Source organism: Suncus etruscus, chromosome 5 (assembly GCF_024139225.1).
Source record: "Suncus etruscus isolate mSunEtr1 chromosome 5, mSunEtr1.pri.cur, whole genome shotgun sequence".
NCBI lineage: Eukaryota > Metazoa > Chordata > Mammalia > Eulipotyphla > Soricidae > Suncus > Suncus etruscus.
The window spans coordinates 29,488,439-29,515,120 of record NC_064852.1 but is presented as its reverse complement, the minus strand read 5'-3'; the positions used below and the strand labels follow the sequence as shown (position 1 = coordinate 29,515,120).

At 41.9% G+C, this 26,682-nt stretch overlaps 1 protein-coding gene across 1 annotated transcript in view; it reads left to right on the top strand.

Moving 5' to 3' along the window:
• The window catches only part of RORA (RAR related orphan receptor A), a 94,957-nt gene that overhangs the window by 60,483 nt on the left and 7,792 nt on the right, over positions 1-26,682 (top strand). The window contains exons 3-5 of the mRNA XM_049773667.1: positions 14,396-14,537; positions 19,053-19,448; positions 25,949-26,070. Of these exons, the coding sequence (XP_049629624.1) occupies positions 14,396-14,537; positions 19,053-19,448; positions 25,949-26,070 (660 nt within the window). The remainder of the gene's footprint in view (positions 1-14,395; positions 14,538-19,052; positions 19,449-25,948; positions 26,071-26,682) is intronic.

Below are 26,682 nucleotides of genomic sequence, written 5' to 3'. Positions count from 1 at the left end.
CCAACACTCCTCAAGCCTACTAATTTGGCAGAAACCAAGTAATTTCTACTGCCTGTTACATCTAATTAGTTAATAGAATTATTGAAAAATACCTCAGTAAGAGATAGCTTGTGACACACTGGGATCATTTAGTCACTCTCTGTGGGTTTATTAAGCTATTTGTTGCTAGTGGAGCATTCTGTGTTATTTTTTATAAATTGAGATTTGTTGGCTTCTGTGCTACTTTACCATCTAGTTTGGTGAGCTTCTACTGGAGAGTCAATAGAAAGGAATTTGGAGATGTACCACAGCTGCATTTACAGCAGCGTGCTCCAGAAATTCCAGAATCTTCAGAAATGGGCCTTTGAGTTTATAAGAAGGCAGAGGCGGCAGCAGGGGTAGGATGAGGGTGTGTCTGGGGCTTCCAGAAATAGGGGGAATGGGGTTATGGAAAGAGGCTGCCTGCTCCACTCCAAGAAGATCCCAGAATTTTAAGCCCCCAAAGTCCAGTGTACCTGGAGTTTTGTTCTGTCAAGTGTCTTTGCAGAGATTAGTAGTGTGAATCAGTGAATTTGGGCCTCTGACAAGGAGACAGCTATGGATGTGGGTGAACTACTGGACTTTGACAGGACAGGGACTCAATCTGCCTCCCTCCCTAGGGCAAGGGGACTCTCATTTCAATTATTAACTTTTTAAATGATAATGTACCACTAAGTACAGCCATCCATGAATAGGTTGAGAGTAGAAGAGCACTCACATGTCAAGTACTTATTCACTCATTAATGAATTCATTTTTTAGTCATGACTTATAATTTTACCATACTATCAATGTTAGGTGTTCATGAATAAAATATTCCAACCCCAACCCCCCAATAGAGTGTCCACTTCCTTTCATTGTTGTCTCAGGGTTCCACTTACTCCCCTTCTCTATACATCCTGTACCGTATCTCCCCACCATGGTCAGCTCGGTTCTGGAAATCAATTCTGGAGACAATCTCTTGGACTTTTGTTATTCCTCTACTATGTATATTTTATATATATCACACACATGAGAAAAATCATTATTAACACATTCATGCACACACATCCTCACTCCTGCCCAGTAAAGGGAGAAATTGAAATACTTTCTTTGTCTGAACACATAGCCTATGTGAAACTAACACTAGAAAGTACTTTCAAGTGCTTTCAAGGTTCTAGAAAGATCATATACATTGGCACTTGGTTCCCCCCCCCCCCCCGCCCAAGAGTGAAAGCAATTTTAGGAGGCTTATGCATCCATAAACATGCCCTTTATGGAGATGATCCTCATAATTGAATTGGAAGGAAGGGGCAGTGAAAAAGGGCAGGTAATTAGGGATTGTTAGGGCAGAAGTAGGTTGTATTGAATTTATATGTGTGGGAAACTGTCATTAACAATATTATAAATGACAGAATTCTAATTAATAAAACAAAAGTTAAAAAGGCACCAAGTATTCGGAACCTGGTGAACTGTAGAATATTAGAAATATTCTCCATAACACCATAAGATTTTCTCTTTAAATACATTTTCTAATTCTTGAACTCTAACTAAATAAATGTAAGGATGCAAAGAAAAAGATAAAAGAAAACAAACAAAAAACATGCCCCTTATGGTTCAAATTGCTAGAGGATTCTAAAATTTTAATTTTAGATATAAAACATCCTGGGTATAGAACAGTTCTTTCTACCTCTTAGCACTGATACATTCCTATTCAGTATTCCTATTCCTATTCCTAGCTGTGTTTTATAGTTCTCAGCCTTTATGGTTAGTTCACATGAACATCAACCTGACTGTTCCTCCATCAACATGAAATGCATTAGCATGTCACTTCTTTAATACACAGTGGCCAAAAAAAAAAAAGTTATTGAGCTAAATCTTGATTCTGTCAATGAATGCACAAAGCATAGATTATTTTAAATTCCAGCAGGCATCCAGGTGATTTAGATCTGGAGGGAGTGGAGGTTGGCATGCAACTTTTCTTTGTTTTGATTTTAGTCATATTTCAAGTACAGCTCATCTTTCCTTAGCTCTGAATACACTGGGCTGGCGGCCCAATGAAAGGAAATCAGGGTTGTATGCTGAGTGTCTACTTAGCACAAGAAATGCCAGTTGCTCAGTGCATGAGCTCAGTCAGAGGAATTCTGAGTGTGGTGCATGCGGGGTGGCAAAGCAAGGCTTCTCTGCTCCCCACAGCTGCCCCTCGTGGTCAGCTGTGAGCAGAGCTTGTTTGCCCATATGGTTCTGCAGCGGGCTAATCATTATAGAGTGACTGTGCAGTTCAGGAAATCCAGGTCTCTGATTTATCGCTGCCAGATGGGTGTACACGGGCTCTACCAATGAACTTTTGTAAATGAGGTTACGTGTTCTGGACTTAAAAACCAATTTCTTTCTCCGTTTGCTCTGTGGGTTGTAGGGAGAGACTGTGAATTCTGTCCCCTTTTCTACTTTAATTTTCCCATTTTCCCCACCTCTTCCTTTTCCTGAGTTTCTGTTGGTGGCTTCCTGAAAGCTTGAGGGAGAAAATGCAGAAGCAGGAACCAAGCTTGGGATCTTGTAGCTGTTTCCTGTGCCATAGCACTTGAGTTCTCTCACCATTCCTTCTCCCCACCCCTCTCAAAAACATAAAGCTGACAATGATTTTATTTGCTCCTTTATCCAGTTACTAAACTTCATGGCCATATCTATCCAAAGATGTTTTGATGCTTCATCTTGATAGTCAAGTCCACAAGATACATAAAACTGTGTTCTGTCTCTGAGCCTCAAATGCAATGAGTCGGAGATGTTGGCCCATTTCAGGAGTCCCCCAAATGCCAAAATTGTAATTATATTGGAAAATACAGGAATTCAGGCAGGCATGTGAACATCCACAATAAATCATAGAGTTATGAATAAATCTTGGTTGTCAGAAGCAAACGTGTAACCATTCCAAAGCGCCTGCCGTTAGAATGCAACAAGGCAGCTGTCAGCTGTTTTCTCGTAATTAAACAGCCAATGAGCAGCTAATTAAGACATATGTGTATACAGAAGTGGAAGTGGGTATGTTAATGAACTGTAGGAATCAATTCATTAAGTGAAAATTGTCAAAAGACCAAACATCAGATCAGCATTTCAGCCCCTGCCTCACTGAGATCCTTCTTCAGGCAAATGGGTACCTCCCAGAGCAAGACCCCAAACATTGCCCAGCCATGCCCACTGTTCTATGATCAGCCCACACACACATGGGCAGCAACGCTAGTGACCCTCCATGAGAAATGCACCTGTATTTTAAAGTGCCTTTATAAGCAGATGTGCCAGAGGACAGTTAGTTCTCCCTGTTTAGAAACCTGGATTCAGTCCCTTACTTGAAATAGTCAATGTAACCATTACTCTTTTGAGAAAGAGGAGTTGGGGGACTTCTCCCAAGCAGAACACAGAGGCTGGGTCCTGGGACCATTGATGGCAACCCTGGGGCTCCTCGACCCAGGGCCATTCTACTCTGAGAGAACCCAGAGCAAGGTTTCTTGGCTTGTTTGTATGGTTTAATTTTGTGTTTTAGCCTCTTTGCCATAAGTATTTGTTTCCAGGCCCACCAGGACCTTCCATTTGGGAGGTAAGACATGCACTTGGGCGCAGGAGTTCAAATCCTGGTGCCTCTTCTGAGGGTTCTGGACCCAACTTCCACCTCTCTGCCCTTAACTGTTCTCTTGATACCAACTTTGCAGAGTTGCTGTAAATTGCAGAGAAATAGACATTTGTCCAGTGTCTGGCTATAGAGCTTATACCCAGCCCATGGTAGGCTCTTTGCCCATCTATCCCATTAGTTTTCCCTCTGTTACTCATCAAGTGTGTGTAGGCTTTCCTGACTCAGAGGTAGCTGGTGCAAATAAAGAAACAAGGCCATCCATGATGTTGATAAGTAGAAACCAGCCAACCTTGGGAGGTGAGGTCAGAGAAAGTGGATATCCCTGTTGATTTGAAAGGAAGGGTATCCTGAGAGAAGGAGCATCCTTTGGTGAGGTGTCACATGATGCTTTCAGCCTAGTGTGTCACTGGAGAGAGGATCATGGAATACCTGAAAAGTAGCCATGGCAGAAAGGTGCTGCCTTGTCAGAGGACGTTCTAGAGGGATCTTCAGTGTTGAGGCCAGTACATCAGTGTGTGAGTGGAGTATAGGCTTATGGGAGGCTGGTGTTATACCTGTTCTGGGTTGAGGTATTTTAAAGGTGGATCTGAAAGCCAGCAAGGTAGCCAACATCAGCAAGATTAAAGGACCATGTGGGTGGGTCTGGGCATAAATAAGATGAAGTTCACTTTCTGCTACAATCACAGGGATGAAGAGGAGCATCCCTGCAGTGGACAAGAGAATACATGGGAGCAAGATGGGAAATAGAGATCAGTGAGCATGCAGTGAAATGTCTATGTATATTGTGTGTGCATATAATTTTGTGTAACTGTCAAAGGTCGGAGTCATCGTAATTTATGACAATTAAATCATCTTTTTTAAACAAGAGGATGGGGGTAATGATGAGCCTGAGCTCTGGTGGTCCAGGTAGCAAGGCCTGGATCCAGTCTCTGCTATGGGCTGCATGCAATCACATTGAAAACATTTAACTTCTCAGTATTCTTGTTCTGTGGGAAGCTGGGGATCCAGCAAGGATGGGGCTCAGTGGGATGTGTGTACCCCATATATATGTGTATGTGTCCCCTGTCTGTGTTGTGCACACATAGGCATGTATATGAGTGTGTGTGCCTGTCTGAGGCCAGAGGAGTCACCACATAGCCCCTGGAAAGCTGGAGATTAAAAAAAACAACAACAAAATTTAGTCTCTACCTACTGATCTTCTTTTAACCATCTACAATCTGGAAAATAAAGTCTGGTGTCTGTGGGTCATTTTAACTTTGAGCTCATCACAAACAATAAAACTGGCCCTCTCAGAACAGAGATCCTCTTTGGTATTTTTTCAGTACCCTTCTTATGTAGTGAGTCTTCACATTGATATCCTGGGCATTCCCCCACCCAAGTGGCTACATCTGATGAATAGACAGGGCCATAGCCACTGTGGTTTGCTATTTTTATTTGCTTTGATGAGTACGAGGGAAGTAAAACAAGACAATGTATTTTGAGTTTGGGGGGAGGGGTTAGATCTTTTTGAGACTCCCAGAAATGATTAAGGAATATTCCTATTTCTATGCTCAGAATCCCCCCAACAGTATTCAGTCAGGGTCATGCTGAGGTTGGAACCCAGGTCAGCTGTGTACAAAGCACTGAACTTTCTCTAGCCCAAGACAACATATTTTAGAGCTTTCTTGTTTCTGTCCACATTTTATTGAGCACAAACTGTATATCAAGTATCTATAAATACTTCTAATAGGTCTTCTGAAATTTTATTTTATCAACATGACTTTCTCCATTTTTCTGCATAAAGACAGGGAAACTTTGAGAATTTAAATGTTTTCAATTCAATCACACGCAGCCAGTAGCAGAGATTGGATTCAAGCCCACCTACTTGAATTACTTCTATCATTACCCACATCCTCTTGCTGAAAAGAGATGATTTGTCATAGGTTATGACTATTTCATGAATATTAGAACTATGTTATGAAACATTGCTTAACAGAGATGATTTAAGTGTAATAAATTATGAAACAATCATAAAAATAGGAACAGGAGTGTCCTTTACTTTGGTTCCAAGAAACGTCCTATGGCTGTTTTGTTTCTGTTATTATTTTTTTTTTGTTTGGGGGATATTTTAGAACTTTTCTCATTGTCAATGGTGACATGAGTGACTTATTTGCTCAGTCCAGTCATGGGTTATAAATCTCGAGAATATCTCTTCATTTTTCCTGTGCCGTTGTTCACAGCATGACACATTTGAAGGCATGAAGTGAATTTAAACTTAAACCACATTGTTACTATTTCCTTCCCAGATCCTAGACAATAAGTAGAAGAATAGCTCAGTCTGCAGTTTGTGACATTTCCAGTTTGGTTGTTTTTTGGTTTGTTTTTGGTTTTTTGGTTTTTTTTTGTTTTTGTTTTGTTTTGTTTTTTGGGCCACACCCGTTGGTGCTCAGGGGTTATTCCTGGCTGTCTGCTCAGATATAGCTCCTGGCAGGCACGGGAAACCATATGGGACACCAGGATTCGAACCAACCACCTTTGGTCCTGGATCGGCTGCTTGCAAGGCAAACGCCACTGTGCTATCTCTTCGGGCCCTCCAGTTTTTTTTTTTTAATAAATATTCCTACCACATGCTCAAATTCAGGTCCCCAAGCATTTGCTGATGGCAGAATAGAAAGGCTGCCGAGTAGAAATCCCATCTAAGTACGACAGTGACCCCAAGGATGTAGAGAATTGTAACATCTTAGTGTTACCTTTTAATAATAATTATGGTTAGGGGCTGGAGTGATACTACAGTGGGCAAGGTATTTGCCTTGCATGTCTCGGACCCAGTTTGATCCCAGCATTATATATGGTTCCCTGAGCCCCACCAGGATTGATCCCTGAAAGCAGAGTCAGGAATAATCCCTGAACACTGCCTTGTAGCCTTAAAAACAAATAATAATGATTATGTTAAACAATCATCTTAAAAACTGAAGATATTTTATGCTCCTCTCTTCAAACATGCTATGGACATTTCCCTCTACATGGGGGCTCACACCATCCCAAGATGCACCACTCTGGAAAGCACCAAGGCTTTTTCAAGGTGGTGGCAAAAGGTAGAAACACCTGATTCTGCATCTGGAGAATCAGCCTGGGCTGTGCAGTGAGTAAGGAGCAATATTTCAGGAAGAGGATACTGAGTGAGCTTTATTCCTAGAACCCCAGCATCCAAGTTTCCTGCATTGGCACTTCCCAGCAGTGGGATACAATTCACTTGTCACTCTGTTATCCTTTTAGTTTTCTGCAAAAATTGCCAAACTGGAGGTTCCTTTTCTTACTTACAAAGGATCAATAATTTATAAAAAATTTCCTGTGTCCAAACTTGTTTATGTCTGGATGACATGCCCCAAATTTTTGTTCAATAGATCCAGGAAATTTTTTTAAGCTCTTTCAACCCCCTAATTGGAAAGGCCTAGAGGCTATTAAGTTTGTTCTTTGCAGTACATGCATGTGCAAGAGTCACCACTAGGTGGCGGGGCTGTGCTATGGCTATGCCATACTGCCCTGTCCATCATCAGGGCAAGTTGGTGTCATGTTTATAATGGCAGATTTTCAACTGTTTTCTGTCTACCAGAAAAGGCAGATGTTTGAAACCATCAAGAAAGTCATCCATGTGTTCTTTGAGAAATCATAGTACAAAATTATGGACTTACTGTTTTCCAGCTAAATCCAACTTAAGGTATAGACACTTCTGTGTAAATTCCATCCCAAAGCCCTCCACTGGTTTGTCATGTGTCTGCTCTCTGTGAACTCTTATCTCACCACCAACCTGGGCTTCTGTCTGGGGTTGCTCCCAAGGTATTCAGGATATACTCGGGATCCTACTTATGTTGTGAGTTAGGAAGTTCTTTGCCATATCTGTCTTTACCTTGCCTCCTCTTAACTTCCCTTCTTCAGATTCTTCTTCTGTGATCATGAGCTTTAACTTTCTGACAGGTTAATTTTCAGTCCTTAAGTCTCTGAGACACACCATGTAATGCCAAAAATGGGGGTTACTTTGCTTTACTTTTGGTAAAGGCAGATTGAGCCCTCGAAGTCTGAAACACAGAGTACAGTGTTGATCTGAGTCACAGAGACTCTCACTTGACCCCTTTTGACTCTCCCATCTGGTATTTGATAGCTCTCCTGTGGGCCTGACTGTTGACTTAGTTCAAAGAAACAGCTCTTCTCCGGTTCTCAGCTGTGCCACTCCCGGAACATTTAACAGACACTCATCCAACTGAGTCCATGCAGAATGAATGGTGCAGTTAAAAGCACGGTGTGACTTTGCTCACTCACTTTCCCTAGAGCCTTATATCAGGGACATCTAAAAGGATGTTGAGTCTTTGCCCAAGGAGCTTGTGTTTACACCAGGCATTGGACCTGACTCAGTGCCATTGCTCTCAGGGCACATGCTAATACCTCCTAGATCTGCTGAGCATTGAAGGTATGAGGACTGGGTCATTTTTAGTGGCTGGGATGTATCCCTGAAAAAGATGCACTTGGGGGTGCTGTTGTATAAAGCCAAGTAAACCTAAGTAGACCCAAGTCATTTAGAAAGAAGTGACTAGACAGAGACTTCTGGCCAGAAATGAAGGGAAAGCAATCAGTAGTAATACTTTGTCAGGGAACTAACCCACACCAGGAGCCAATTGGCCTTTAATGCACAGGTCGTGGTGCTGGATTTGTGTTCATTAAATTATAGAACAGGTATGAGCCACCAGTAGTACACACCAGGGACCACATATTGAAACACCTGGATAGTGGCATCATGGTTACCCAAGGGACTGTGCTACAGGAGAGCTCTGATTTCAGAGCAGATAGGGCTCCTATTTCAATCTGTATCCCTTTGGGCAGCCTATATGTTAGTTAAACCTTTGTGGAGACTACCAAAGGGCTAAGGCTTTTTTCCCCCATATTTTCGTGTGTCAAACATGAGAAATGGGGAAGAAGTTTAAGGAAATAAAAGTTTGAGTTCTAGAATCAAGCTCTACAGATTCATAGCCTAGCTTTACCCCATGCCAAATGTGGGGTTCAGAGTAAGTGACTGGGTCTGCCCAAATTCCCACATCTCCCTCCTAAGCTCAGGACACACCAGGCAGCTGCCTCCCGAGAGTGCTCAGCTACGTTCCCTGCTGGAGCAACAGGACTAGTACCTGTCCGTGTGAATAATGTCTTCCCTACTGATGTTGATTTTCTTCAGGCAGCTGTCACATTGCCTGTAAGAAGTTTTTCCCAGCACCTGAGAAAGAATCTTAGCCCACTGTTCTATCTCGACAAGACCACAGCAAAGGAAGACCCAGCCCAGTCGGGGGAAGGGGAAGGGACAGAGCTTTGAGAGGGTTTCCTGGGCTGGAGTGGGACACTAGGGAAACAGTCTTAAGATAGACTAGACTAAGGCCAAAGAGATAGAACAGTGGAAAAGTTGCTTGCCTTACATGCAGCCAACCCAAGTTTTATCAGCACTCCATATGGTCTACTGAGCCCCACCAGGAATAATCCCTGATGCAGAGCCAGGAGTAAGCCCTGAGCACGGTCAAGTGTGGCCCAGAAAGCCAATACATAGATGCTTTAGTCTAAACTATTGTTGCAGACTCTGGGGGTAAAAGGATGTTACCACAGACTGGGAACTTTTCCTTACATGGTTAGGGACCCAAGATTGGGGCTCTAAGTTTGAGAGTCTCCTAGGTTTGCTTCTGAAAGCCCCCAGCTTTGCATTGGTCTGCTGTTTCTCAGAGCTACAGAACCCTGGGAAGCACAGTCCCTCCTTATCAGCAAGGCCTCTAGATATGAAAGCATCAAAAATGTAAATGAGGGACCAGGGAAAGTGCTCAGAGAGCCAGATGCATGCCTGGCATGTATAAAATAGCAAGTTTCATGGCAGAGAGATAACACATTGGGTAAGGGGGCCAGGAAGGTGGCGCTACAGGCAAGGTGTCTGCCTTGCAAGCGCTAGCATAGGACGGACCACGGTTCGATCCCCCAGCGTCCCATATGGTCCCCCCAAGCCAGGGACGATTTCTGAGTGCATAGCCAGGAGTAACCCCTGAGTGTCAAACGGGTGTGGCCCAAAAAAAAAAAAAAACCACATTGGGTAGGGCATTTACCTTGCATGCAGCCAACCCAGGTTCAATCCCAGGCATCCCATAAGGTCTCCTGAGCCTGCCAGGAGTGAGTTCTGAAGGCAGAGCCATGAGTACCACCACCACCACCCCCGAGCACCATCAAGTGTGGACCAAAAGCAAACAAACAAATAAAAAAAAGCAAATTTAATCTGCACCCCATGTCCCCCAGACCCACTATACACCACAGGCCCTGGAGGCCTCTTGACCCCACTATGCCCCAGGCAGCATCAAGCCAAATCAGACCACAATCCCTGACAATTGAGCCTATAGGGCAGAGAAGCCCTACTTTAAGAAGTCCAGAAATGAAAAGGAGACAGGAAGAAGATAAGCACTCACTGAGAGCGCTGTCTCTGCCATCCTTGTTGTTGTCCCATCTAAGGTCCTTATAGTAGAATTAACTGGTGGGGCTGTGTGAAGGCTATGATACATGTGGAGCTTGTTCCTGCAGCTGGACGTGAGAATTGAGCAGTCAGCTCCTCTTCATCAAATGAGATAACCATTGAGGTGTGTCTCATTCTGGACTTTTAATTCCTGGGTGAAGAGGAGAGAACAGAGAGAATCCAAAGAAAATTCCAAATGTGGGAGTGAATCTCAGGAGGATGGAGACAAAGAAATGCTGTGATAGGTTCTACTGTGAAGTCACTGGAGATGGCAGGAAGCCCAAGGATGCTGATGGCATTTAAGGAAAAGAATGAGATGGCTTGGCCTGTCTGTTTTAGTGATCAAGGAAGGGCTTGATGTTGATACAAAACCCATCCAACCCCAGCTAAAATAGCCAATTCCTGCTCTCAGATGCCTGCAAAAAGTTGAGGCCAGCCACAAGCTGTGGGGTGCATGTACTGGCATTTTCAGAAGAAGGACTGCCTTTCTCAGGACTGTATATTTCTGAGAAATAGCAAGCTAGCCACTATAGCAAAATCTCTCTCTCCTATAGCCATGAAACTCTCTAACAACCATGGCCTTCTCCATCTCATCCATTGTCTTTGACTCAGTTAACTAATGGGTGACAGTGCTTTCTAAAGTTTATCTCACCTTGATTATTGCCATGAATTCTCTATGAACCCCTAAAGAAAACTTTACTTCTCATTTTATTTTTATCACACAGAGAGAGAGAGAGAGAGAGAGAGAGAGAGAGAGAGAGACCAAAGTTAAAATGGCAAGGCTTTAGAAATTATGAGGAAAGAAAGACAGTTAAATTGATGAGTACCAAACTGAGAGTGTAAACAAGACTGTAACAACCTGGCCATAGCCCTACCATGTCTAGATGATTAGTCAGCTTGGCAGAGGGAACTAGAGAGAAAAGTCAGTTCCAGGTCCTTCCTACCCAGTCTGGTTTTCAAAAGAGGAGAAATAGCAGTTTAAGTATATAGACTATATCATGTCATATGAGGTCTATGGACTGAGTCGTGTACTACATCGTGTCTATGGGCTACAATCACCTGGACCCTGACGATCAGGAAACAGGAAGATATACCAAAAAGCACACATCTTTTTCACCTGCAGAGGGCAGGAAAATCTGAAACCACAAGATAGAAAATAAAATCTAAATCACCTGTGACTTCACCACCTTGTGCCCACAGTTCTTGTCATCTGAGGCACCGTTTTTCTTTGTTCTTTCCAGATTGATATGTTTCACCACAAATTAGAATAATTATTCACTTTAGCTGCTTTCTTAAGGTCTATTCGAGACTACTTTATTACCTTTCCATATCAATATTTCTAAATCAGCATTTACAGTATTCCTGAATATTCCATTAGATAGCCAAAATAGATAGCCAAAATGACTTCTAGTTCCCTAATGTTGGAGTTCTAGAAATTTTCTATAAACATGGGGCTGGAGACTGGAGAGACAGAACAGTTGGAAAAGTACTTGCCTTGCATGCAGCTGACCCAGATTTGATCCCTAACACCTCATATGGTCTCCTGAGCCCCACCAGAAGTGATCTTTGAGTGCAGGCCAGGAGTAAACCCTGAGTACCACTGAGTATAGCCCCAAAACTAAACATAAATAAATGAATAAATATGCCTTTATGCTATAGACAGTTCTGTAATGTAAAATGTGTCTACATGTAAAACCCATGTAGATAAATATTTGTATCATTCTGAATGCTCCTTTTGAATATGTTCTCTGCTGGTAGATGAAAGTGAATACTGCTGGTGGGATTAATGCTATGACTTTATATGTCTAAAACCCAACTCTCAATAACTTTGTTTGAGAGGCTGGAGTAATAGTACAGCCGGTAAAGTATTCGACTTGTATGAAGCCAACTTGTATTCAACTCCCAGCATCCTTTATAGTTTCCCAACCTTGGCCAGAAGTGATCTTTGAGTGCAAAGTCAAGAGCACAGCTGAGTATGGATCAAAATGAAAACAAAGCAAAAAATAACCTTGTAAATCACAGCTCTCTAATAAATTACAAATTTTAAATAAAAATTTATCTTAAATAACAAATAATACAATATGTAAATACAATTTTTTCTATGCATAAAGTATTGTTTTTCTTAAACTTTTTTTTTTTTTTTTTTTTTTTTGGCCACACCGGTGACACTCAGGGGTTACTTTTGGCTATGCACTCAGAAATCATTCCTGACTTGGGGGACCATATGGGACGCCAGGGGATAGAACCATGGTCCATCCTAGGCTAGCGCTGGCAAGGCAGATGCCTTACTGCTTGCACCACCACTCCAGAAAAGTATTATGTTTTGCAATTATTTTCATATTATTTATTCTGTATTTGACTATTTTCATTTAATTTTACATAGAAATATTTCTACTATCTTAATATATTTTAATGTGACTTTAATGTGTCTAACAATTGGTATTTTACATGTATAACTCCTATGAATTAAAAGAATGAGTTCCCTGAAGGATAGTTACTGGTCTGTGACAAACAGCTTTCAAGGATTTTCCAGAATGGCTTCCAGAAAGAATCGTTAGGTGGGAGAGTGCCCTCCCTTTACCCTTTTTCCAGAATTCTTCAAAAATTTATGTCCGACCTCATTGTCCTCTTCATTGGGGTTATTTACTTTGCTACAAAAGACCTGAAGATACAATATACTCTTGTACTTTACTTCATAAAAATGCCTGTTTCCTTCTTTCTCTTCTGAGAACATCACTAGCTTGCAGAACCACTGAGGTATAGATAGGCCACCAATAAGATAGGCTACCCAAAATATTCTATTGTTAGCAAATATGAAATGTGTTTCTAAGTAGCATAAGATTAAAGAAGAAATCTATTTAAAAATTGGAGCATGTTTTCTATGAATGATAACAAAATGCGATATAGCAAAACTTGTGCATTTCTGGTAAACCATAGCTAAAAGGAAAATGTGGGGCTTTAAGAATAAATATGGGGGTTGGGTGGGGAGGAGGGAGATTTGGGACATTGGTGATGGGAATGTTGCACTGGTGATGGGTGGTGTTCTTTACATGACTGAAACCCAAACACAACCATGTATTTAATCAAGGTGTTTAAATAAAATATATATAAAAAAAGAATAAATATTGTGGGACAATAGCAGCGCCACAGTGGTAAGGCATTTATTTGCCTTGCACATGGCTGACCTAGGACGGACCACAGTTCGATCCCCCGGCATCCCATATGGTCCCCCAAGCCAGGAGCGATTTCTGAGTGCATAGCCAGGAGTAACCCCTGAGTGTCGCAGGGTGTAGCCTAAAAACCAAAAGAAAAAAGGAATAAATATTGTGAATTAACAGGCAAGTAATAATTCAAGCTCTACAGTTTAGTAAAAAATAAATAAGAGAATTCATGGAAGCTGGAGTGATAGTACAGCAGGCATTACAAGCAGCCACACCCCAGGTTCTACCCTGGGTAACTCACATGGCTTCCAAGTCCTACTAGGAGTGATCCCTGAATGCAGAGGCAGAAGTAAATCTTGAGTTTACCAGATGGTCCACCACCCTCCAAAAATGTAGATGCACTAAAGCATGAACAAAATCATCAAGATCCATAGATCTTACATATTTATACACCATCTCATTTCCAAAACGGTGCTCAGCAAATAAGTAGAACCAGTGGATACCAGATTGGATTCATTAAATCTTAGGGCCCCAATTCTGATGTTAAGTGCCAAGGGGGAAGGATTGTTTCTGTTCTGGCTGATATGTCTAGTGTCAATGAACTTCTCAAGAACATGACATTCTAACTAAGAGCACATACGTACTGAAAGGAGATGGATTTGAGTGAGGAAGAGGAGATTCAGCAGTACCAGGGCTGTTTGTTGTCAGAGCAAGACTGCCACTTTCTTGTCCCCGGATGTTCTAGAGAAGGGCTTTGTGTTTATTTCACTGGAAAGATTTTGGAGCTAAGGTAAAAAGTCAAATCCCTTTGTGCTATCCCATCAAGCACGTAGCTTTTGATAGTCAGAAACTACAGCAGGGCCTAACCCTGTGCCTTGGCTGTGGGCAACCTTCTTTGGAAGTTCAAGAAGGTTTTGCCTGTGTAAGGGACTGAGGATTGGGCTCTGGGGATCCATTTAACTCAAGGAAAAAGAAGTGACTTTAATTTCATTAATGGTCTCCTGGATGATTATGCTACCAGTTTAATTCCCCATTAAATATTAATACTGCCTTTAGTAGCATACTGCTCACATGGACACTAACCTGTTTTATATTTCATAACCAAATTGCAGGGCTTTTTCAGGAGAAGTCAGCAAAGTAATGCCACCTACTCCTGTCCTCGTCAGAAGAACTGTTTGATTGATCGAACCAGCAGGAACCGTTGCCAGCACTGTCGGTTACAGAAATGCCTTGCCGTGGGGATGTCTCGGGATGGTGAGCACACACATCTGGGTTTGTGGGGTTGTGAAAGTGTCCCCCAGATATGTCCCTTTTGACTTTGCAGGCTTCCATTTCCCCTGGTAAATATTTAAACCTCAGAGTACTTGTCTCTTCCTGCATAACCCAGCAAGTCAGCTGCCAGACTGGTGGAATCACATGGGGCAGAATCTATGCTCAGAGAACCTCTGATTATTAACACCTTGGATATGGTCATGGATGAACTGATTGAATTGATTTGTCTTCTAAGGCCTGTGATAAATAACCTCTCATTGGATAAATAATCTCCCATTAGACCCACAGACCAGAGCTACCCAGTATCTTCATTATACTAAGAAAATTATGGGCAGATAAGATGAAATTTCTTTTTTTAATGCTAATTAGGTATTTTGAACCTCATGTCAAAGTCAAATATTTACAGAATGTGAAAATAGAATAAGGCCTAGCTCAATGATAAGTATTCTTTTTATTGAAGGAAACTATTTTAAGATATAGAGGCCATCTACCATCCAGTGGTGAAACATTACGAGATCTTCCTGGAAAACTATCTTAAGGCCTCTGAAAATCAACAGCAGATTTCAAGAAGTCTATTCTTATACTTGGAAACTGGGCAGAAAGTACAGTGGGTGCTTTTTTTCGAGGGACTCTTCTGAATATCCTGGCTGGCAGGCTCTATTAAGAGCCTTTCAAGGGAGTATCTCTTCTGATGGAGCTGCTGCCTGTGGAAAAATACTCTAAAATGGCAGGCAATCGTTCTGCAAGCCTGCCTTGCCCATAAATTCTGAGTTACAATATCCAGCAGTGGGATCCAGGGTGGCTCCTTACAATATGGCAGAAGAAACGCCTAATTTTTTCTCACTTTTTCTTTTTTTCTTTTTTATTTGGGGGAGGAGGGAGGCTAGGCCACACCCACTGGTGCTCATATATCACTAATGCAAGGACAAAGGGACTGAATGTGGTGCCACATAAAAGACAAGTACCTTAATCCCTGTGCTCTTTCTGGCCCCAACAGCCAATGGTTTTTGTATTAGAAGATGCAAGTTACAGAGCCCATGTCACTTCCTCATAACATTCCTTGCTGTGTATGTTCCCCTGCACATTTCCTTTTTTATGGAGTTGTCTGTGTAATCAGCTAACTTATACTTATCACTAATGATAAACTTAAAAGTTAAAATCAAGGACTGGAGAGATAGCATGGAGATAGGGCATTTGCCTTGCATGCAAAAGGACGGTGGTTTAAATCCCGGCATCCCATAGGGTCCCCTGAGCCTGCCAGGAGCAATTTCTGAGCATAGAGCCAGGAGTAACCCCTGAGTAACAGGAGTTACACCCCTGCCAGGTGTGATCCAAAAACCAAAACCAAAAAAATAAAAAAGTTAAAACCATACATTGCATGTTCACTTTCTTTTTTTTGGGGGGGGGGTTGGGTTTTTGGGCCACACCCGTTTGATGTTCAGGGGTTACTCCTGGCTAAGCGCTCAGAAATTGCCCCTGGCTTGGGGGGACCATATGGGATGCCGGGAGATTGAACTGCAGTCGCGATCTTTCCTTGGCTAGCGCTTGCAAGGCCGGCACCTTACCTCAAGCACCACCTCACCAGCCCCGCATGTTCACTTTCTTAAGAGCTTATATTTGTTTGAGGAACACAGTTGGTGGTGCTGGGGGATATTTTTAGACCTGTGCTCAGGAACCAGTCCTAGCAGTGCTCAGGGGACCATCTGGTGCTAGGTATCAAACTTCTTTTACAAACTTCTTGCCTTTTGCATGCAAAGCCTGGGCTCAGTACATGGAGTTTTCTATCTGGACCTATGAGTATATAGTTTCATTTCTCTTACAAGATGCACAGTTATCATTGTTAACATCAGGGCAAATGTTTAAAGCACAATTTAGAAGCTAAAGAGGTACGTCAGTGGGTAAGCACTTGTCTTGCCCCCAACAACTTGAGTACAATCCCAGCAACCTATATGATCCCCTGAGCCCATCCTGAAGTGATCTCTGAGTGCAGAGCCATGAGTAAATCCTGAGCACCATCAGGTGTGGCTTCCAAACAAATAATAAACAATTAAGAAAAGCCAACATAATTCAGAATCATTGTCAGACAAGTCTCACTTATGGATCCCAGTGCAGCATTTTCCAACTGGGGGTCAGATGATACCAGGGGAACCCCAGAATATTCCAAGAGGTGAAAAGTGCATAAGTGATGGTTTATGGAATGAGACTAGCAGACGGTTGATAGGACATGGGGGAGGGGGGCAACAGGAAGGAAATAAAGTCAAAAAGGGCCATGGCTGGAAAAAGGGTTGAGAGACACTATGATCTAGAGGATTTTTTTTTTTTTAGTTTGGGGGCCACACTCAGCTGTGCACAAGTTACTACTGGCTCTGCACTCAAGAATCACTCCTGGCATACTTGGCAAGCTCAGGGTACCATATGGGATACAAGGGATAGAACCAGGTCAGCGCATGCAGGGCAAGTACCCAACTAGTTGTTCTATCACTCTGGCCCTGCAGAGGATTCCTTTTAAAATAAATAAAACCCAGATTTGGGCTTGCTTTCTGCAGTGGAAGATACAATCTACCTGACCAATAGCAAGGAAAGAATTGGGGGTCTGTAGCGTTCAAGTCTGCTTAATCAGTAAATTAGACAGACCCATTTACAGCTTACAGGCTCCCCCAACAAAAGATAACAGCTTGGCCTTCTCAACAGTGGCCAACCTGGACACCAGCCTCTCCTCTCTACTTTCCCCCATCCTGGCCATTGACAGAGCTGATGCAAGTCTGTGGGTCAGCTCATTTTCCATGCATGGTGTCACCTACAACAGCTAGGAACCCAGGTCTTCCAGCACAGGCTTTATCTGCACATCTGATTATAAGTGGGTCAGTGGAGAATTTAGATGTGAAGTTCTAGGATTCTTTCCTGCAGTTATCTGGATATTTCTGGTGATAATAGTTGGGTACTGGATGAACTGGAAAGTGATACTAGTTCTGCCTTTACTTTCTATCAGGAGATACACCCATAGAGATGCAATAGACACAGATTTGCCCACATGAACTGCTATGCTGTTCACCCCAATTCTTTGACTCTTTCCATCCAAAAGAGAGATAGCACAGTAGGTCGGGTGCTTGATTTCAATGAAGTCAGCCCACCCAACTCACGTTCCATTCCTAGCACCATGTGGGATCCCCTGAACCCTACCAGGAGTGAGCACAAAGCCAGGAGTAAGCTTAAACACCAAAAACAAAAACCCCTCCCAAAATAAACCAAAGGCTAAATGGGCAGGAAAGGGTTAAAGATGGTCATGATATCCAAGGGCTCACAGGGCTTTAGATCAGGCAGCCCAGAGGCTACCTGGCTTCCCAAACTCATTTTCTCTACCTCTTCCTTTTCTGAGAAGTTACTCAGCACATACCGGAACTATACCTTCCCATAGTGAGCAAACAAAAAGTTCCCTCTATTGCACCGGGGGCTACTTCTAATCCCTGGATCCTTCCCAGGAATCCAGGAACGTCAGGGATCTGCTTGTACTTGAACCTCTGAGTCTCCACTGCTAGGGTTGCTGGCTCCAGGGAGGGAAAGAACATGTAGGACAGCTGTCCTGCAGCAGGGACACACCAGTTAGTCCCATGCCAATGGCTCACTCCCAGCCCAGGGTCAGCAGAACACTGGGAGAATCACTGGCATATGGCAAAGCTCTGTGCTCTCATGAGTCTGTATCTGAGACTTTAGTTCCTCTGAAAGATGGCCAAATAGTAAGGTCAATCAGAACAAATCTGGAGAAAGGGTTATTCAACTGAGGATTGTGTGCAAGATGTGTTTTGTTTTTTTGGGGGGTGGGGGCTGATTGGAGAGTTAAGTAGGATATTTGTGTGCTTTTGTGTGGGTTTTAGAAGCTATGTTATGTGGGATATTATGTATGTTTTCTGTGTGGGGCTTGTGTGTTCTGTGTGAGGTGTTCTATGAGGATGAGAGAATGTGGGGTTGTTCAGTGTCACATATAAGACTATATGGGGTCTTCTGTGGGGAGTGTGAGACCATGTGAGGTGTTCTGTGTAAGGTGTAGAATGAATGTTATGTGGGGGAGGACTGTGGGGAGTTTGTATATTCTGTGGCGAACGACCTATTGGGAAATATGAGAATGGAGGAGGCATGTTCTGTGTGAAGTATGTGGAGGGTATAAGAGAGAGTGGACGGTTGTAAGTGGTAATATGTGGGGAAATGTGGGGCCATTCTGTGAGGGGGTGATCTTGGAGGTGTGCATGAGAGTGTAGGGATGTGTTGTGTGTGAGAGAGTCAAGTGTTAATGGGTGGAAATACATGAGAATGTGCAGGGAATGTTCTATAATTCTGGGCAAATTGGGTGGATGTTTCCTACATTCTGTGTGAGACAGTGAGGGGTATGTGAGTGTGGCAGAAGTGTGTTCTTTGACAGGACTGTCTGGTGTGCCCAGGAGCCCCTTCTCATAGAGGGTCCTGAGGAAAGGTGTTTATGTGTGCTCTGGCCTCTCTCCTCAGCTGTGAAGTTTGGCCGGATGTCCAAGAAACAGAGAGACAGCTTGTACGCTGAGGTGCAGAAGCACCGGCTGCAGCAACAGCAGCGAGACCACCCACAGCAGCCCGGGGAGGCAGAGCCACTGACACCCACCTACAGCATCTCAGCCAATGGGCTGACGGAGCTGCATGACGAGCTGAGCACCTACATCGATGGGCACACCCCAGAGGGTAGCAAGGCCGACTCTGCCGTCAGCAGCTTCTACCTGGACATACAGCCCTCCCCAGATCAGTCTGGTCTGGACATCAACGGGATCAAACCGGAACCCATCTGCGACTACACGCCCGCATCAGGCTTCTTCCCTTACTGCTCCTTCACCAACGGAGAGACCTCCCCAACGGTGTCCATGGCAGAACTAGGTAAAGCTTTTGGCTGTTCTATGGGAAGGGGCCTAGTAGAAGTTTTCCGTGTAGGACACTCCATGAGTTCCTCCTGCCTACTGTCTTTCCACTGTCTGCACTGTTTCTTACCCAGCCAGCAGTCTCACAACTGGTCTCATGGGCCTTGTATTGGCCTTTAAATCATACAGGATATTATGAGCTCAAAGAACCACATCATTCTTTTTTTTCATCACATTTCAGGTCTAACTTTATGTTTAAAGCCACAAGAATGACAGCCCACACATGAGTGTCTTAGGGTCCCAGATAGTCCAGCTAGTAGGGCACTTGCTTTGAACACAGCCTGTGCTTTTGCACTCACTGAAAACAAATTCAGTCCCCAGTGCCCCATATAGTCCCACAAGCCTACCAGGAGTGATCCCTGAATGCACAGACAGCAATAATTCCTGAGCACTGCTGGTTTGTGGCCTCAAAACAAAACCAATAAATGTCTTGCTGGTACCTGTGCAGAAGTATAAAACAAATGTTTAGTTCTGGGGTTTTAGAGATATTACAGTGGGTAAGGTTCTTGTATTGCATATGGCCATTCCAGGTTAGATTCTAAGCACTCCAGATGGTCCCCTATCACTTCCAGGATCCCTGAGAAGAAGGAAGGAAGGAAGGAATGAATGGAAGAAGGAAGGAATGAAGGGAAGGAAGGAAGGAAGGAAGGAAGGAAGGAAGGAAGGAAGGAAGGAAGGAAGGAAGGAAGGAAGGAAGGAAGGAAGGAAGGAAGGAAGGAAGGAAGGAAGGAAGGAGTTAATCCCTTGCTGAAATTTAAACCTGGGTGAATAAACCTCGAACAAACTTCAAAGTTTCAACCTCTTGGGGTGAAAGGAGCACAGGAATTTTGAAGGAATACAATTTCCTGATGCCATGAAGCTAACCCTTCTAGGTCAGCCCTCATGTTAAACCAGATGTTGGTCAGCCCCTGTGGGCCTGTGAGTATTATACCCTGAGATCTTAATAGGAATCTTTAAGATCTTATAGCACTTAAAGAGAAATTGACTTCTTTCCTTATCAATACGTTTCAGAGATGGAAATTGTTGACAAAACTGAGAGGTGTCATGGAAGATTCCCCATGTCAAAAAGAAAATGTTATTTCCTAAGAACTCCAGTATTATCGCTTCTAGAGAAATGTGACCTAGAAGTGCTAAAAGTACCTACAATGGTGAATCTTTTCTATTTGCAGAGAGGTGGCATTAATGCCCTCTATTATATTTAATTGATTTTTAAGTACAGCACTATTATTAGCAAAACTTTGATAAGAACCTTTGCAGATTTGTCTGGTTTTCCCAAGGATTCCTCGCACAAGGTTTTAATCTCTTGGAATATTTCAATTAGTTGCTGTGGAAATGACTTCGCTTAATTTGAAGAGAGAATGAACCCTTCAGAGGGAAAAAAAATCTGCAGGTTGACTTAAGCACAGAAAAATCTCAGTTCACAGAAATAATGGTTGTGGTCTTTAGATAACTCCTCCACCTCTGTACCCCATAAAACGTCTTTAAGTGAAATTTATATTTCCAGTGAAATATTTCTCCAAATAGAACAGGGTGAATGTGCTTTTACACAAGCACCTCTTTATGGGTCTAAATTTAAATCCTCAAGCGCAGGGACATTTTAAGTTTAGTCTTTAACCACTGAGTAGCATTAAAGGTATGCTGCCGCTCTTTTGATTAACAGAAAAACCTCTGAACTAGAAGCCAAGCTGAGCAGAGGTGTGCTTGATTTTTTTTTCTTGAACAAGAACAAAACCCTTCCATTTTTGTCCTGAAGTCTGGCTTGTTGGAGCCTTAAGCAGAATATAATAAATGTGAAATTTTAGAAATGAATAAAGATTTGATTATTTTTTTAATTTTTAAATGGAATCACCATGAGATATGCAGTGATAAAGTTGCTGATGGTTAATCTTCAGTCTTACCTTGTTCCAACACCTATTCCTCACCAGTGTAACTCATATCCCGAACAATATCCCCAGTTCTCTCTCCCAGCCTACCTCTATGGTAAAAATACTTTTTCCTCTCTCTCTGTCTTCCTCTTCTTTTTCCCATTTTTGCTTTTAGGCACTGTGGTTTGCAGTTCTCATACTGAGATGGTATCAATCATATTTATTTACCTCCTTTCAGCACCCATGTCTTATCCAGAGTGTTCATTTCCAACTATTATTGTCATAATGGTCACTTAACTGTCTTATCTGGACTCTGCCACACACACATACCTGCCTCCACTTTTTGTGGTGGCAAGCTTCCTACTGTGGTCAGTCATCCTGGCCCTCGTTTCTATTGTCTTTGGATATTATTCACTTCCTATGCTTTTTTTAAATATCCTTCACAGGAGTGCAATCATTTTATGCCTATCCCTCTCCCTCTGACTCATTTCACTCAGCATTATAGTCTCCATGTCTAGAATAGGGATTTGATTGAAAGCTGATATGAAAAATGGAAAATGACCTGGCTCTATTTAGGTTTGCATCTATTGAATCATAAATACTGGTAGATCTGTCCTAGTTGCTTGTCCAGTTTTCAAAACCCTAAAATATATCTACAGAGTGTAGCCAGACTGCTAACCTTAATCATGGCAGTTTGTTGAATGTATACCTGAGTAGGCTGGAAAGACTAAACTGGTCCTTCCCTTGCAACCCCACAAATGAATTTCCTTCTCTTTTCTTCTCAGTAAACTTAAACTTTACCTGAGTGCTTATTTTCTCCATGTTCTCCTAAAATAAGAATTTTCACATACATTGTAGTGTTTTCTGGGATGAATAACTAACTCACCACTAGGATTCCTCCCCAAGAACTGACCTGAAAAATGATTTAATTGGGATCTCACTTTCTATTATATTTACATGTACAGAATAGTACAAGAAGCCAAGATAGCATGACCAGAATTGCTATTACTTCCAAGCTCTCTGAAGTTTCCAGAGATTTCTTTGTGGGTTGAAGTTCTGCTCTCTCTTCAACTCATTTTTAAGTTAGACTCCATCCTTAAATTGAAATCAAGCCAGTTGTATAGTTGGAAAATAACTTGTACATAATATATCCTAAGTCCAATTCTATTTTTCAAGAATAATATCTATAGTCTATTACTTTTCATGTAAATATGTTCCTGAATTCCTAGTAAGGAAAATTTGCCTCTGCTATTTCACTATTATCTGCTTTATATATTCCAGATAATCTATGTTAATTGAAAAGAAGAAGAATCTAACTGTATATGTTTTATGTTTTATTGTAAACAACTAAAGTTTTGTGATGGACTGGCAGATTGGACAAAGCCCTAGAAGTCAGTTTATGTGAATTGTGATCCTTGTTTGCAATAGGCTGTACTGGCCATTATAAGTCATGTGATATATTTAGTCAACAATCTCTCTACCTAAAAAATATGAAGTACAAAATGCAAGTGCTCTAATAGTACAGGCTCTGCAACCATTCATTGTGTGCATAAATCAACCTGTGGCACCTTAGAAAAATCTATTAACTCACTCTGGCTATTATCCTCATCTGTAAAATGAAGACAATTCTAACACTTTCATTTCTCTAGCCACTATGAAGATTAAGAAATATATATATATTCAAGATTTATATACATATATAAATTATATGGGCTATCACACAGGTTCCCAAACTTATTTGGTACTGTCCCCTACTAAAGAAAAAAAATTCCTCAGTAACCCCCCTAGAAGTTTACCTTCTTTAAGGGAACAAAAAGCAAGTGTCCCCCAGTTATACCCAAAGCGACAGATGGATCCCTCCAGATCATTCCAATGATCCCCTCACCAGGAGGCTCTGTGGAAAACAAGATCTAAAAATATAGTAAACACTATATTGTTACTAATTATTACCATGATTAATCATTACTATTAATATTATTATCTGCAAACTGAGGAGATTTTGGGCTAAATGATATATAAAGTCCTACCCCACTGGAAAACTCTGTGGTTAACATAGAACTCAGAATTACCCACTTGCAGTCTGGAGGCCTTGGCTGTGTCACTGAAGCAATCAGACTTTGGTAAAGTGGTAAACTGATTTCCCCACATCATGGAATGCTTTTACCTGCTCAGTGCAAGCCAAAACTAGGTCTGCTTATGCCAAGGGACTGCTCTATTCCAGACTTTTTTCTGAACACTCACACTAACTTACTAACTTTTCCTCAATCTGATTATGTTGCCCTTTATATAAATGGAGATTTAAAAATAGCCAAGTGTCTCTGGTCTTACACTTGTCAAATCCCTAGATTGGGCTCATAGCAATGGTCAGTAGTAGCATGTAGCTGGTGCCCTCTACTGTCCATTAGTGCCTTGGCCTCCCTCTCATCATTTGCACCTGCCTTCGGGCCCAGCAGGGTTCAGTGGCCTGCAGAGACCATGGTGAGGGAGGCATAACATGTTCTTACCACATTACCTTGAAAAGCAGCATGATCTGGAAGAGAAATGCTCTGAGCCCCTTTCTGCCTCCTCAGTGGATCCTCAGGTTCTTATGAACACTTTTTCATTGTTTTATTTTGTTTTAACCTTACCTGAAATTTCCTATAAACACAGTTAGCTTCTTGTCTCTGATGCAGTATTATTTCTATCTTTGCTGTCTTGTCCATTAGTATCTCAATCCTATAAGATCCTATAAAATGGCTCCTCCTGGTTCTCTGTTTTTATATTGTTTCCATCTGTTTGTCCTGTTGCTTCATGGATTTTTCTGATATTTATTTACATTATTTCCATGGTGTGTGTTACCAAGTAGGACCATTCAGGTGTGTCTAAGAGGGTCTAAGAGGAGTCTAGATTCAAGTTTCCTATAGGTGAGCTGTTTTTATATAAGTTTGATTTTATTTGACAGAGAAGTAACAAATCTCCAAAATAGCAACCCTATTCATGTTGACAATTTGTATTCTTTTACTTATTTGTTTATTTATTTAGGAGTTTAGGGTCACACTGTGTGACACTTAAGGGTTACTCTTGGCTCTGTGCTCAGGAATTACTCCTGGTGGTGGGAACCATATGGGATGCCAGGGAGTCAAACCCAGAGCAAACCCCTAACTCCTCTCACTCTGACCCAGCAGCAGAATTTTTAAATTACTTTCCTAGTCTAGACTGAGTCTTATGAAGAATAGTTTGGTGAGTGTGGATTTCAGCTATGCTTTCCTCTTCCCTTCTGCATACATTTTGAAAACTGACCTTCCCCTTCCATAACAAGTATAGCCAATAAACTCCACTCCCTAGTCTTTCACTTTTAGATGACACCATCTCATTAACCCTCTGGCCGCTCCTCCAAGCTGCCAATCACAAAATTGCTCCTTTTATTTCTCCATTGACAGTAGGCTGTGTGGCAGCGCCCCCTAGAGAATCCAGTCCAGACTCTCAGTTCTAAAGTTCACCAGTTACAATTTGACTTTACTTACTCGTTCAAACTTATCCTTCTGCCTCTCTTCCTTAAAGATTATTTTTGTCCCCTTCACCAACCATCCCTTGAATGATAAACTATCCATATGCCCATTTTTACTTTCCTCCTGCCTGCCAATATCTATCCATTTTTTAGAGTTCAACTCACATGTTTCACTTCTACCAAGAAGCGTCCCTCAACCCCTACCTCTACCAACCCGTTTGTCCTTTCCTAACAATTATCTTGTATTCTTTCTCTTCTCCTATAATTCAGTGTCATGAATAATTAATTCCCCGATGTCACGAATCATTCTTTTAATGTGTTTATGTGTGTTCTAGATTATAAATTTCTAGAGAAACTTCTTTTGTGTCTATTTCTTATAATAGCTTCAAATCCTTGTAACACACCAGTATCATGTGGACAAATGTTGTTTAGTGTGTGTGTGCTGGGCTGCGACCCCGTACTCAGCTGATTCTAAATGCTAAACTAATCTAATTTGTAGAGAAGCCTTTTGTAATACTGTTTTACTCACTTTATATGTGAGGAAATTAAAAAAAAATGAGTTTAAGCTACTTATTCAAGATCACATCACTAATAAGTAGTAGGCCTGATTTTTAGACCCACACAGTCAGACTCCAGAATTGAGTTCTTAAACACAGATTTTCAGTTATACTTGTTCTATTTGTAAGGAAAATAAGAGACATGGTTGCCATCCAAAATTTTCCCATAGTAAATACTCATGTATATGAAAGATGCACTTTTAAAAAAATGCCAGGAAGAAGTTGTGTTAGTCATTTCTCACAGCTATCAAGGTCAATGTTTGCTCATTTTCAAACTCTGTGTAGAGACACAGAACAAGGTCAAGGTTATTCAGGATGGTCACAGAACAAGTTGAAGGTCAAAACCAATCAGAATGGTCTTTGAAGTTACCAGGCCTTATTGCAAAAGTATGTTTCTTACCTGATGTTCCAAAATATAGGCTTGTTTCAAGTTGCTTATTTAAATGAGTAGAAATAAAAACTCATTTTGTATGTTACTCACTATTTTTAACATTAGAAATGTATTAAAGACCTGACAGTACATGGCCTTGATCTCCAATTTTCTTCTTAGAACACCTTGCACAGAATATATCTAAGTCACATCTGGAAACTTGCCAGTACTTGAGAGAAGAGCTCCAGCAGATCACGTGGCAAACTTTTCTTCAAGAGGAGATTGAAAACTATCAAAACAAGGTATACTTAGAGGAAATTTTACTGAGGGTTGAGGCAATGTGGGAAAGAGAGAAGAAGATATTAGCAAAAGAACAAACAGACCAATAAATGAGTGTCTGTTACCAGACAAATAAGTGTTTGGCAACAGATTTCTGTTAAAAAAAAAATCTTGCTTCCATGGGTCCAGAGCACCACCAGTACAGAGTGGGTAGAGAGTTTGCCTTGAAGATGGCCCCTGAGCACTACAAGGAGTAATTCTCAATGCAGAATCAGGAGTAACCTCTGAACATCACTGGGTGTGACCCAAAAACAAATAAAAATCTGCTTCTGGGACCAGAGAGATAGGACCGGGGTTAAGGTTCTTGTCTTATATGCAGCCAATCCTTGTCCAATATCTAACCACCACAAGGTCTCCTGGCTTTACTGGATTGCAGCTCTGAAAGCCCCAACCCCACCAAATGTGGCTGTGGACCTACCTTATCCCCTAGTACCACTGGGTTGCCTGGATAATCCTACAACTACAGGACCTGACAGAAGTGCATCCTGGGGCTCTGGCATTGAGCTATTGATCCAGTGATCAATAATCACTTGAAGGAAACCCCCCAAACATTCTTTCCTTCAGAATTGATCATG